The sequence below is a fragment of the Nannospalax galili genome, unplaced genomic scaffold (assembly GCF_000622305.1).
Source record: "Nannospalax galili isolate Female #2095 unplaced genomic scaffold, S.galili_v1.0 scaffold934, whole genome shotgun sequence".
Classification (NCBI taxonomy): Eukaryota; Metazoa; Chordata; class Mammalia; order Rodentia; family Spalacidae; genus Nannospalax; species Nannospalax galili.
Genome location: NW_008334762.1, coordinates 752,843 through 764,940, shown reverse-complemented (window position 1 = coordinate 764,940; position 12,098 = coordinate 752,843). Strand labels below are relative to the sequence as shown.

At 39.5% G+C, this 12,098-nt stretch overlaps 1 protein-coding gene across 3 annotated transcripts in view; it reads right to left on the bottom strand.

The window, feature by feature from the left end:
- Positions 1-3,364: 3,364 nt before the first annotated feature.
- Positions 3,365-12,098, bottom strand: part of Cpne3 (copine 3) — a 72,166-nt gene continuing 63,432 nt past the window's right edge. For 2 of the 3 annotated variants that reach the window (XM_029561799.1, XM_017797238.2), the window contains exons 14-16: positions 11,926-12,059; positions 10,450-10,686; positions 3,367-7,414 (exon numbers count right to left, since the gene is read on the bottom strand). In XM_029561799.1, the coding sequence (XP_029417659.1) occupies positions 7,304-7,414; positions 10,450-10,686; positions 11,926-12,059 (482 nt within the window). In that variant the 3' untranslated portion in view covers positions 3,367-7,303. Of the gene's footprint in view, positions 7,415-10,449; positions 10,687-11,925; positions 12,060-12,098 lie in introns of all 3 variants that reach the window. The other variant, XM_029561800.1, reaches the window with a different exon arrangement.

Genomic DNA, 12,098 nt, shown 5'->3' with positions numbered 1-12,098 from the left:
TATATATACGGCATGGAATGAGATCCTTTATTCAGGGTTGCAAAAGAATCCAAGGTCCAAAGGTATCACACTGCTTTTCAAACATGAAGACCATGAACTAACTTGATAAAAGTTGCACATTCTGAAATAAGAACTTTTTCAAGTAAACAAGAACATTTCTCAGGTTTGGGCCAGGGGTGGGGGTGGGGTATGTCAAATGGTGATAAAGCTTACCGAGTTAGAAGTGTATTTATATTCCAAATCAGGAACACTGAAATTTGATTTATCCTTTAGAAAGGAACTAACTACAGATTTCACACACCAAAAAAATAGGGCTATATGAAAGACAAATAGAGTTTGAATTTAGAAGTCATATTTGTAAGAAGTAGCTGAGTTTTCGTTATGAAACAATGTATTACAAACACATTCTTATTATCATAATAATGTTCACTAATCCAATCTACTTGCCTACTGCATGCCTTCAACACCGATTGCTCTCTGAAAACCTCTTGCTTTTTCTACATTATAATACCCTATATGCAACATTCTAACCCCAGATGAAATGTCAAAAACACCAATGACACTGTCCCAAACCTTCCCATTGCCGTGAATGTTTCCGCACTGACTTTGTTTAGAGGTTTCAGAAGGCAGGCGAGGTTGAGCATCATATATCCTCCACAAAGGAAGAGTTCCCTTCCATTGGGGAAGGTTCCTCTTCTACCAAGGACACAGCTTCAGGAGGGATACACATGGAAAGGAAAGGAGGGATGGGGACACTAGCCTAAAAAGTGAGATCAAGTAATCGACCCTGGTGATTGGGTATGACAGATGTCACAGCCAGATCACCATCATGTCAGTCTCCTTGTACTGAATTTAAAAATCTCCATACTCTGAGCTGTGAGATTTCCTCAAGTAAATTAATTCTGCCTCAGCATCTCGAGGACTGGGATCACTGAGGTACCACGCTCAGTTCCAAACATCCTTTCAGTGTCTACTTAAGAAGTGTCTACAACTTTTAAAGATTTTATTTTTATTTTGATATTTTTGAAACAGGGTTTCCCTGTAGCCCCAGCTGGCCTGGAGCTCACTATGTAGACCAGGCTGGCCTTGAACTCACAGAGATCCACCTGCCTCTGCCTCCCAAGTGCTGGGACTACAGGTGTGCGCCACCACGCCTGGCAAGATTTTATTTTTATTTTATGTGTATGAATGTTTTGCCTGAATGCATGAAAGTGCACCACTTGCATGCAAAGCCCATGGAGGCCAGAAGATGGTGTCCAGAGTCCCTGGAACTGGAGTTAAGGACAGTTGTTAGCCATCATGTGGGTACTGGGAACTGAATCCGGGTCCTCTGCAAAAACAGCCAGTGCTCTTAACCACTGTGGCCTCTCTACAGCCCCAAGAAGTGTCGACTCTTAATGCCAGAGTCTCTTTGAGGCTTTGGGAGATAAATCAGTGAATAAACAAAGATCCCTGATTTCTTATAATTTCACTGAGGTAGAGGATAATAAAATAAGTAAAATCTATAAACAAAGAGGAGGGGTTGGAAGGATTGGGAGATGAATTTCAACAAGGTGATCAGCAAAGGTCTCAGTTATTGGTGTTTGAATAAACACTTGTAGAAGTGAGGGAACAAGGCTCTCAAGTGACAAGTAGAGATTTTCAGGAAAGGACCAGTTGATCATAGGACAGCAACAAATGCTTGGGACACTGGGTATGTCCTTCCAAAGGCCACATGTGGGTCCCTACAGATGCCTAAAGGCATGAGAAGAGACAGCTTTGCCCCCATCACAGAGAACCTCACTTGCTGACTTCTGCTTTATTTTCACATTATTTATTGTCTCCATGTTCATATTAGATCATAAGCTTTGGAGCTAATTAGGAGTTTTTGCCTTTTTAGTTCTCTGGTTGATTAACAGTAGTAAGATAATAAATGTGTATGTTTACAAGAGGAATGAACACTCCTTACAGGATGGCTGGGAGCATTGAAGAAGACAAATGATTTCCTAACTTTCTTCCTCCTGAGAACACCTTAAAGCTCCCTAACTCCTCAAATTCTTCTGAACACAGTTCTGGAAGACCAGATGCTGTTTTTCTAAACGTGGGTGCTTTGAGTCTGCTGATGAATAGACCAAAGATATAATTCTCCTATCCCAAGCTGTACAAAGTCAAAATTCTGCTGGAAATGCTTCACCCATCATTTCTTTAGAGGGGAAGCTGAGCCAAAGTCACTAAGGACAGTGCAACCTCCTGTGATATCCTGGGGAATTTGGCCAAATGTAGTGATTGTTAGTGGCAAATGATGAGGATGATAAGCATAGATATGGAAGTCCTAGCAAAATGTGTAATTCCAAGGGTGTGCCAGCCCCTCAACCGTTAAAGGAATGGATGAGAAGGGCCCAGCAGAGGATCTGATATAGAGGCAGGCTTGAGACAAGAAAAGGAAAAAAAATTGGAAACAGACCAAGAATCAGGTCATTACATGTATGATCTAACAGCTGAGTCTGCACCAGAAAGTGACATTGCTAACTCCCCGACTTGTGTGTCACCAAAGCAAAGCCAGTGTGGCCTAACCAACTTTAACAACAGGATTCCCTGATCCCTGTGAGCCTCAGGCTTATCTGAATGACCTAAAATGTAAGGTCCTCCAGGCTTTCAAATTACAACTATGATCACATCATTCCATTCCCTATTCAGTACTGTTCTGTTACTCGCAAATTTGTTTGCATTCCTAAAACATCTTCATACCGGCTGTTCAACTTTTTTTCCCCCTTTTACCAGCTCCCTTTCAGGTCTTAGCCCTCTTGTGTGGGAAATGCTACTATCACACAACTCGCTCAGTTACTATGGAAGTGGATTTCTGGTGTAAAGGGTAGGTTTGACCCAATTTCCTCTCCTGCCTCACGTTTCCACTTTGCCCTCCCAATGCTGGTGCAGCAGAGGCCCTCCCCAGATGCCAGCATCATGCACTTGAACTTAAACTATAATTATTTATAAATTACCCAGAAAATTAGACTGAGTTCATTTATTTCAAACTTTTCTATTCTCTCTCTGTGCCTCTCTCACTCTGTCTCTGTGAAGGGTGCACAGGCCACAGGATGTAAGGTGTCCTCTTTGCTCTCTGTCCTATTCCTAGAGACAGGATGTCTCACTGAACCTGGAGCTTGTTGGTTTTCAGCTAGGCTCATGGTCAGCAAGCCCCATCAATGCTCTATCTATTCCCTCCAGCACTGGGGTTACAGGCATGTGTGGCCATGCCTGGATGGGTGCGGGGATCCGAACTCAGGTCCTCATGCTTATGCAGCAAGTGCTCTTGCCCAACCAGCTCCATTTTCTATTATTTTGATAAGATGTAGAGAAATAAAACTGAAAACAAACACAACAATGTCGCATCAAGAAGTAACTTTATCCAAGGTGAATTCACACAGAAGGTATTTTTACCATAATTTCATGTATTATATACATGCTGTGATATCCATAGCAATACAAAATCATCTAATTTGCAAATTTCCCTTACATGTAATTTTTATGGAAAACAAAAAAAACAGACTAGGAGATTCTTATTGAAGACGATGTTCGAGAAAGTGTATAAATTGAGAAGAGCAAAGTATGTGAAAACACAGTGTAATGAGCAATGGGGGCCCAGAACGTACTCTGGAAAGGCTGCCTAAGCACTGCTCAAAGTGAACACTTGCAAACCCCTCACCAGACTTAAATGTTTAATGGTCTTAGGCAGCTGGGGCTACAGGGAGACCCTGTCTCAAAAAGACCAAAAAAAAAAAAAAAAAAAAAAAAATCAATTATGAACATAAGATGAGGTGACTGGGCCAGTGAGAATACTATTTTCTGAGTATATGTGCATGTAGTCAGAAGTCTACCCAGGGCATGGTCACTTACATACACATTTGTAATATATCTGATTACAGAGGTATGAGAGTAAATTTGGTTTTTACTTCAAATGCATTTACTTTAAATGCATTTGAGCAAATAGAGGCACAATAGGGAAAAGGAATATTTTAATATAAAACAATATTAAAGCAGCATGAAATAAAGCAAGTGCTGAAACTAAGAATTCCATAAAATGATAATTTGGATGGATCTACTTCAACCTATCAGAGTCACAGCTCTTATGAATAACACATCTACTGATATGTCTGATCAAGATGAGTAATTTAAAAAATACTTTAAAAGGTAAAATTCTGGTGAAACCAGAAAATAAAATTGTTAAAGTCCAAATGGAAGAGACAGGATAGTCACTATCTGCCTGATGGGAACAATGAATGAGGACCAACAGCTCCCAGGTACCCTATGGGGGTGGAGAAGGTGAGGAGCAGGCCCAGTGAAACCTGCCTCAAAGCCAGAGAAGCTCCACTGCTCCTTGCTTTACCACATATTGAGAACCTGTAAGCCATTTTCATAAAAGCTCCCTATGTGTGCAAAAGAAAATCCTGAAACCACAGCAGCATCCTATGCTGTTCCTAAGCACACAGAGAACGGAAATCGAGACATGTGAAATTAAAGTTTCAAAAAAAAAAAAAAAAACGGTTTCCTTTCCCCCTGTTGATAACTGACCTGCCTACTAATGTAGAGCTCAGGTTCTAGGACTGAGCCATGACCCCATACAGAGCCACATAACTGATCAGGAAAAATCTGACAAGAGCAAGGGTTTCTAATGCCCCAAAGGCCCCAAATTAATTCAAAACCAAATGTGTAATGAATCTAAATTGTTTCTGGCAGGGCTTGCCCCTGTTTTATCACACAACTACACCACAGCCTTCCTTCCAAACACATAACAGGTGCACTTTGCACTACTCAAGCCATCACACCACACAACAATAAATGTTGCCTGAACCCTGCAGCTTAGACTCAAGACTACTTAACATATTTAAACTGCAATGTTTTACTGTACATACCAAGTTTTCCTCAGCATAAGCACTTATATAGAAAACAGAAACTTTCAGTATTTTCCTACTGTCATTCCTAAGCATATAAATATCAAATCAATATATCTTGATATAGTATTGTATTAGAATGTCTCATTTTAAAAATTGCTGACTTAAGTTTCATATGAAAAATCATTAAATGAATTTTGGCTTAGGAATAAGATAGAACTTCCAAGAACTTATGAAAAGGCCCTAAACATATCTGTGACATTTTGTACTATGAGTTTATGTAAAGAGGGGTTCATAGCACTATTATCAAATCAAAATATCAACCAACTCTGAAATACTTTGAAGATGCTCTATATCCTGCAGTACAAATAAATATTCAGCCAAGATGTAATTCTTATGTCAAAACAAACAGGCATATCCACTTCATTAGTAGGATAAATTGCTTTCATCTTTAATAAATGATAAAATTATATGTATAGCAATGAATTGTATTAACATAATTTTTTTTTCTTCAAAAAAAAATTTTAAACTCTGGGGGTGGCCAAGAATGAGTGCCTATGGAGGCAGAAGAAGGCATTGATCCCCTAGAGCTGGAGTTATAGGTGGTTGTAAGCCCTCTGTTGTGGATGCCAGGAACCCAACTTTTGTGGGTAAAAGAGAGTCACAGTGGAAAAAAATGTAAAAACCCTGCAGTAGCAGGAACAGTCTATCAGGTGCATCCCTCCAGATTACTAGCACATACCCAGAAGCCAGCTAGCTAGGGCAAAGCAACTGCTCGCTGGGTCTAGGAAACCAATATAACAAGTAGATCTCCTCTGAGACAGGTCTCAGCAGTAAGCTGCTTCTGAGAAGCCGAAGCTTTGGCTGACAGCTCATTTCCTTCAGACTGCAGACAGCATGAAGCACAGGCGTGGTGGAGGCACTCAGTAACACTCAGGCATGTTAACTGGTGCTGCGGACATCCACTTAAGGATATGTGAAAAACACTCAATTTTAAATGTCAAACTGTTAGTGATAACTGGCCACTATATGGATATTCACGATACTTGGCATACAGATCTTCAAGCAGATCTTCAGGCAAATGTTACTGAAAATATGATGCTCCCTAAGCAATATGCTCTAAGAGGTAAAGTTAAGAAAATAAATTTTATTCTTTTAAAAAAAAAAAGCATAAGTATACTCTATCCTAATGTAGCAGTTAGAAATGGAGTTTTGGGTTTTTCTTTTTAAGGTACATCAGATTTTATGCTTAACAGAATACATTTTTAACTTAAAAAATAGCACATTATTAAAATGTAAAATGGATGCCAGGTGTGGTGGTTTGCATCTTTAATCCCAGACTTCAGGAGGCAGAGGCAGGTGGATCTCCGTGAGATTGAGGCCAGCCTGGTCCACATAGTGATTTCCAGGTGGGCTTGGAAAAAAATGTAAAATGGAATTTTGATTAATAAATAACTGGTACTATAAGCTTAAAGAAAACAAGGTACTATTTTTAAAAAAGTGAAAATGCCTAAATAAATCTACACAAATCAGTGCATAAGACCTTAGAAAATATAAAAACTACCTCCCCACCACCACCCCAAGTATGCCACTAGTTAGAAGGAAATGAAATTCTGAATTTTTTATTGTTATTTTTTATTTTCTTTGGGTTTTTTGGAGACTCAGTCTCACTATGTAGCTCTGGCTGGTCTAGAACTCACTATGTAGACCAGGTTGGGTATAGTGATCCTCTTGCCTCTGCCTCCTGAGTACTGGGATGATGTGCCATCATGCCTGTCCTGGAATTCTGAATTTCCATCTTAAATGTCTGGTCCTCACAGCTTTCCTGGACAAAGTAATCCTAACCACTTTAGCAAGCCCCAATTACACTAATAATGCAGACTCTGGGATGACCTACCATTTGTACTTCCACAGAATCTTGACTATCTTGTTTAGCCAGTAACAGAAAGCCCAAACTTGACCATGTGTGCGACAGTTCATAATGAAGATAAAAAATTTCAAAAGACAAATAAAAATGGCTTGTCTACAAGAGGATCTTTTCACTGGTCAAAACATTTACTACAAGCAGCACAGCAACCAACTCCTCACTCGCTCTACAGGCATCATTTGAAACGGCATTTTTATCTTATCAAAGTAGACAACAAACCAACAAAAATGTGATTTTTCCCATATTAAATATTAATTCAAGCAGCCCTCTTGCAATTTCTATAAATCACTAACAATCACTGAATTGACGGGGCAGACATGAACTTGGCACTTTCTCCCCTCAAAATATCTGAAATGTATGCTTTAAACATATAATATGTACAAAAAGCTAGGTTTACATCACAAATGCTAGGGACAAGAAGCACAGAAGGCAGATACATAATTCTCTGTTAGAGAAGACATTGCTCCATAAGGCTTAGAATTCTACAGAAGTGTCACGGCACCTTCTATTTCACGGCTGGATTTTTGGGAGGAAGGAGTCTGTATGTGTTGAAATAGCCCACCACCTGCTGGGGAATCTCCGCCAAGACACACTGAGCAAGTGCTTCCTTTGGAGCCTTGAAAAAAACAAAATTACAGTTACTATTAGCATCTGGAGATAGAGTGTCTTAGTTGTTTTTTGTTTGCTGTTTGTCTCCTGTGGCCCAAGCTGGCCTTGAACTCACTATGTAGAACCTGAACTCCTGATCCTCTTGCCCCTACCTCCATGTGCTGGGATTCCAGGCATGTACCACCATTTGGTTGTTATATTGGCTTTTAAGTAAAAGACTAGAGACACCTCAGCAGTCATTAAAGCACTAATTCCCAATCTCTAGGTTTGTACCTTTTCTCAGGATCAGTCCATAGAATATGGACTAGTAAGCAGTTTATTTACCACCGCCCTCATTTTCACTTCAATGTGTTGAATCCTTTTTTGGTGCCACCTTTTTTTCAATTTGATAATTTTGCTGCTCTTTAACTTTTAAGTTTAAATCCTTTATTCACTTGGTATTAATTTTTTACTTCTGACTTTGAAATAATTATAGATTCACAGGAAGTTTAAAAATATATACAGGTCTCATGCATCTTTTACCTAGTTTCTTACAAAGATGACAGCTTATGTAATTATAGCATCAACTCAGAACCATGAAAATGACACTGATACAGATCTTATTCAGATTTCACTTCCTGTAGGATAGGAAGAAAACAAACAGAGCTTTACAAATACTAGGCAAATGCCTTAGTACTAGCCCATAAACTGTGTGTGTGTGTGTGTGTGTGTGTGTGTGTGTGGTGTGTGGTATGGTGTGCATATATAGCTCCATGTAATTTTATCATCTAGACAGAAGTAACAACTACAACAATCAAGATAGAGAACTGTCCCAAAGATCCCAAATGCTACCACTTTATAATCACAAACACTTCCCTTCCCTACTTCTAGTGGGAATGTAAAATGGTATAAGCACTCTAGGAAAGCTTGATAAATGCTTTAATAATTAAATATATCTAAGACCCAGCAACTGTACTCATAGGTATGTATACCAGAGGAAAAACAATGCATGAATGTTTACAGCAGTTTTATGTATAATAGATAAAGGCTGGAAAACAACCCAAATGTCCTTGTATAGGCAAATGACTAAACAAACTATGGTATATCCATAGCTCGGGACACATATGAACAGATTCTTCAAAAAGCATTTATTTTTATTGGGGGTGGGGCATGTGAGTGTGTGTTCCTGCAGAGGCCAGAGGCATTGGATCCTTTTGGAGCTGGACTTACAAGCACTTGTGAGCTGCCAAATGTGGGTGCTGAGATCCAAACCCAGGGCCTCCGCAGTAGCAGTACATGCCACTGAGTTATCACTCAAGTCCACATAAACAGACTTTTAAAATAACTTTCAGGATGATAACAAAGACTGAGAGCCTTATATAAATGTTACTTGGAAAAGAAATACTCAGAATCAATTCTGTTCAGACTCGATGTGGTTCTTATAATTTCACACACAGACTATGTTTCATACAACATTATAAATTGGATTTTTACATGCTCCTCTTAAAATAACTAATACCAAGAACTAGCTTTAAAATTATTTTACAATATGACTAGAGCTTACAGATCATTTATAAAATGGGTTACATATAGTTGTCATGAGAAAAATGAATAAGCTTTCTATATAACTGACATAATGTGAAAAAGTTAGAAAGTACTTAAGCCCAAGTAGAACAGACTTTTAACTCTGACTTTTAATGATACAGATACATTTTTAAAAACTGGAGGAGATCTGGGGCTGGAGAGATTGCTCAGTGGTTAAGAACACTTGCTGTTCTTCCAGAAGACCCAGGTTCTATTCCCAGCATCCACATAGCAGCTAACAACCATTCAGAACTCCAGTTCCAGGGGATCCAACATCCTCTTTTGGTCTCTGCAGGGCATCGCAGGCACTTGGTGCACTGCATACACACAGGCAAAACACTCGCACACATAAAATGCAAATAACAAAATATTAAAAAATAAAACTGGAAGACAGCAAGCATAATCTATACTCTCAGCACTCAGGAAACAGAGGCAGGCTAAGAGCAACATGGTTTACATTGTGAATTCCAGGGTAGCCTCGAGGCTCTGTCTCTAAAAATCAAAAATCAAAAGGAATACATGCAACAACCTGGGAGACTCAAAAGCAACCTTCAAAGTGAAAAAAAGCCAATCCCCTTGGTCATATACAGTATGATTCCACTTTTGCAAATTCTTTTCTGTTTAGTTGGTTGCTAGTTTTTTCTGAAAATAGGTTTCCCTATGTAGCCCAAATGGTCTCAGATTCAGTCTTCCTGCAGCCCAAGTGCAGGTATCACAGTCATGAAGTATCATGCCCAACCATGCATGTAATTATTAAAATGATGAAATTATAGGCATGAACAGATCTGTGGGTTAAGGAGGCACAGGCACAGAAGGGAAGTGCAAGTGTCAGCAATCACCTAGGAAACAAACCTCTAGTCTTATCTGTGACTTATCTTATCAGTGTCTCCACAGAGGTGTTTTGGTTTTTGTTTTGCTGTTGCTGTTGTTACTGTTGGGTTTTGAGACAAGGTCTCACTGTGTAGCCCTGGCTGGTCTGGAACCCCCAACATAGACCAGGCTGGTCTTGTAGTCACAGAGATCCACCTGCCACTGCCTTCTGAGTGTTAGAATTAAAGGCATGCACTACTGTACCCAGCTTCCAGAGAAATTTCACTATGGATGAGAAGTATGAATGTGGACAGCAGCAGGCCATGAGCTGGAATGAGTCCTAGACTAAGTAAAAAGGAGAAGGCAAGCTGAGCACCTGCATTCTTCTCTCTGCTTCTTGTGGATGCAATGTGACAGCTGCCTCACACTGTTGCCATGTCTTCCCCACCATAGATTATACCCTCAACTGTGAGCCAAAATGAACTCTCCTTCCTTAAGTAGCCAGGTATTTTTTCAAAGTTGTGAGAACAGTAACTAATATACAAAGGTAACAATAAATTTTAAGATATTCACAATAATACCATTTTAGTAATTCATATAACTATCGCAGCTCTCATATACAAAAGTATGAGCGAGGTCTGTGTTTGAGTAGGGAGGAATGGTACTCACATTCTGGAACTGTCTGAAAGGCACAAACTGAACAATGTCTCTTATGGCCACCTCACCCATTGGAGAGCGGAGACTTCCCCCATCACCATCCAGAAACTCCATGGCACTGAAGTCAGCTCCTCCAACTCCCACGATGATAATAGACATGGGCAGCTTGGCAGCACTGACGATAGCATGTCTGGTTTCATCAAGGTCAGTAATCACACCATCCGTGATGATCAAGAGCACAAAATATTGCTGCCAAAAAGAAAATACGTCCACTGAGCAGGCCAAGGTCAAACAATAAAAGCAATGATTATATTTCCAGTTTGATGAATCAGCCAGTCTGTCTCTGTCTCTGTCTCTCTCTCTCTCTCTATATATATATTTTTTTCCTTGTCAGTCTCTATCTAGGATACCATCTATATAAAATATTCTGTAATTCTCTGATGACAAGGAAATTGAGGCTTACAAAAAAATTGCAGGTTCATTAAAAGTGCGATACCCCACGAATAAGGTTGGCAAAATACACAGAAGCAAGATATCTAAATGTCAAAGACTAACATTTCAGTAAGCACAGAAATAAAAACCTTCATTAAACAGAACCACTAAATATGTAAAAGCAAGAGAGGAAGAAGGAACTCCATTCTCAAACAATCCCAAAACTACCAAAACAGATTTACCAAACTAAAATACACTTTTGAAAAAATAGACATAGGGATGGGGCTGGAGAGCTGGCTCAGCAGTAAAGCACTGGCTGCTCATGCAGAAGACCTGGATTAGGTTCCAAGCACCCACATGAATTAACTCCAGTTCCAGGTGATCCGATGCCCTCTTCTGACCTCCATGGGTATTGCACGACATGTATGCACTTACATATAAGCAGGGAATATACTCATACACAGAAAATAAAAAATAAATAAATGTTTTTTAATGGACAAGGTTTCATCTGCTCTGATCAAACTTTTCAGTGTTTCTTCTGACCTAAGTGGTACACACTTCATGTGAATTATCTTATTTACCCTTTTCAACACCTACATGAGGTAGCTCCCCACAACTCCTTCCTTACTTCTAAGTATACTACCACTGAGAGAGATTGGGAAGCCAATGTGCAATTGCTAATGGCTAGCTAATGCAACCCTTCATAGTAGCATAAGCAATGTTACAATAGTACCTGATCCAAGTGTTCCCAAATCTACATTTGTGAAGTCTACTTCAAAAAGTTAAATGATAGTCTTTTTTTTTTTTTTTTTTTGGGGGCGGGGGGGGGGGGGGGGGAATGAGGGAGAATCTAATTCAAAAGCCAGAGAAAAGACTCATGAATGCAAGCATTCTTTTATTTTAATGATCACTAATTTAAAATAGATAACTGTTCCCAAACCAATTCTGATTATATCATTAATTCCTATTCTTCATTTCATACCTTGACAGTTCAATAAACAGCAATGTGGCACCAGGAGCAACTACTAACCCACATCCTGTCCCTAGAGCACTTACGGAAGCTGATTGTTGTTGTGTGGCTGCAGCTGCAAACCTGGCCACATGATTTATAATTGGAGAAAAATTAGTTGGTCCATAGAGTTTGATCTGAGGAAGACAGGCCCGGTATGCCTCTACAATGCCTTGGATTCCTAGACCAAAGAAAGCAGTATTAAAAATCCTCAACCAAT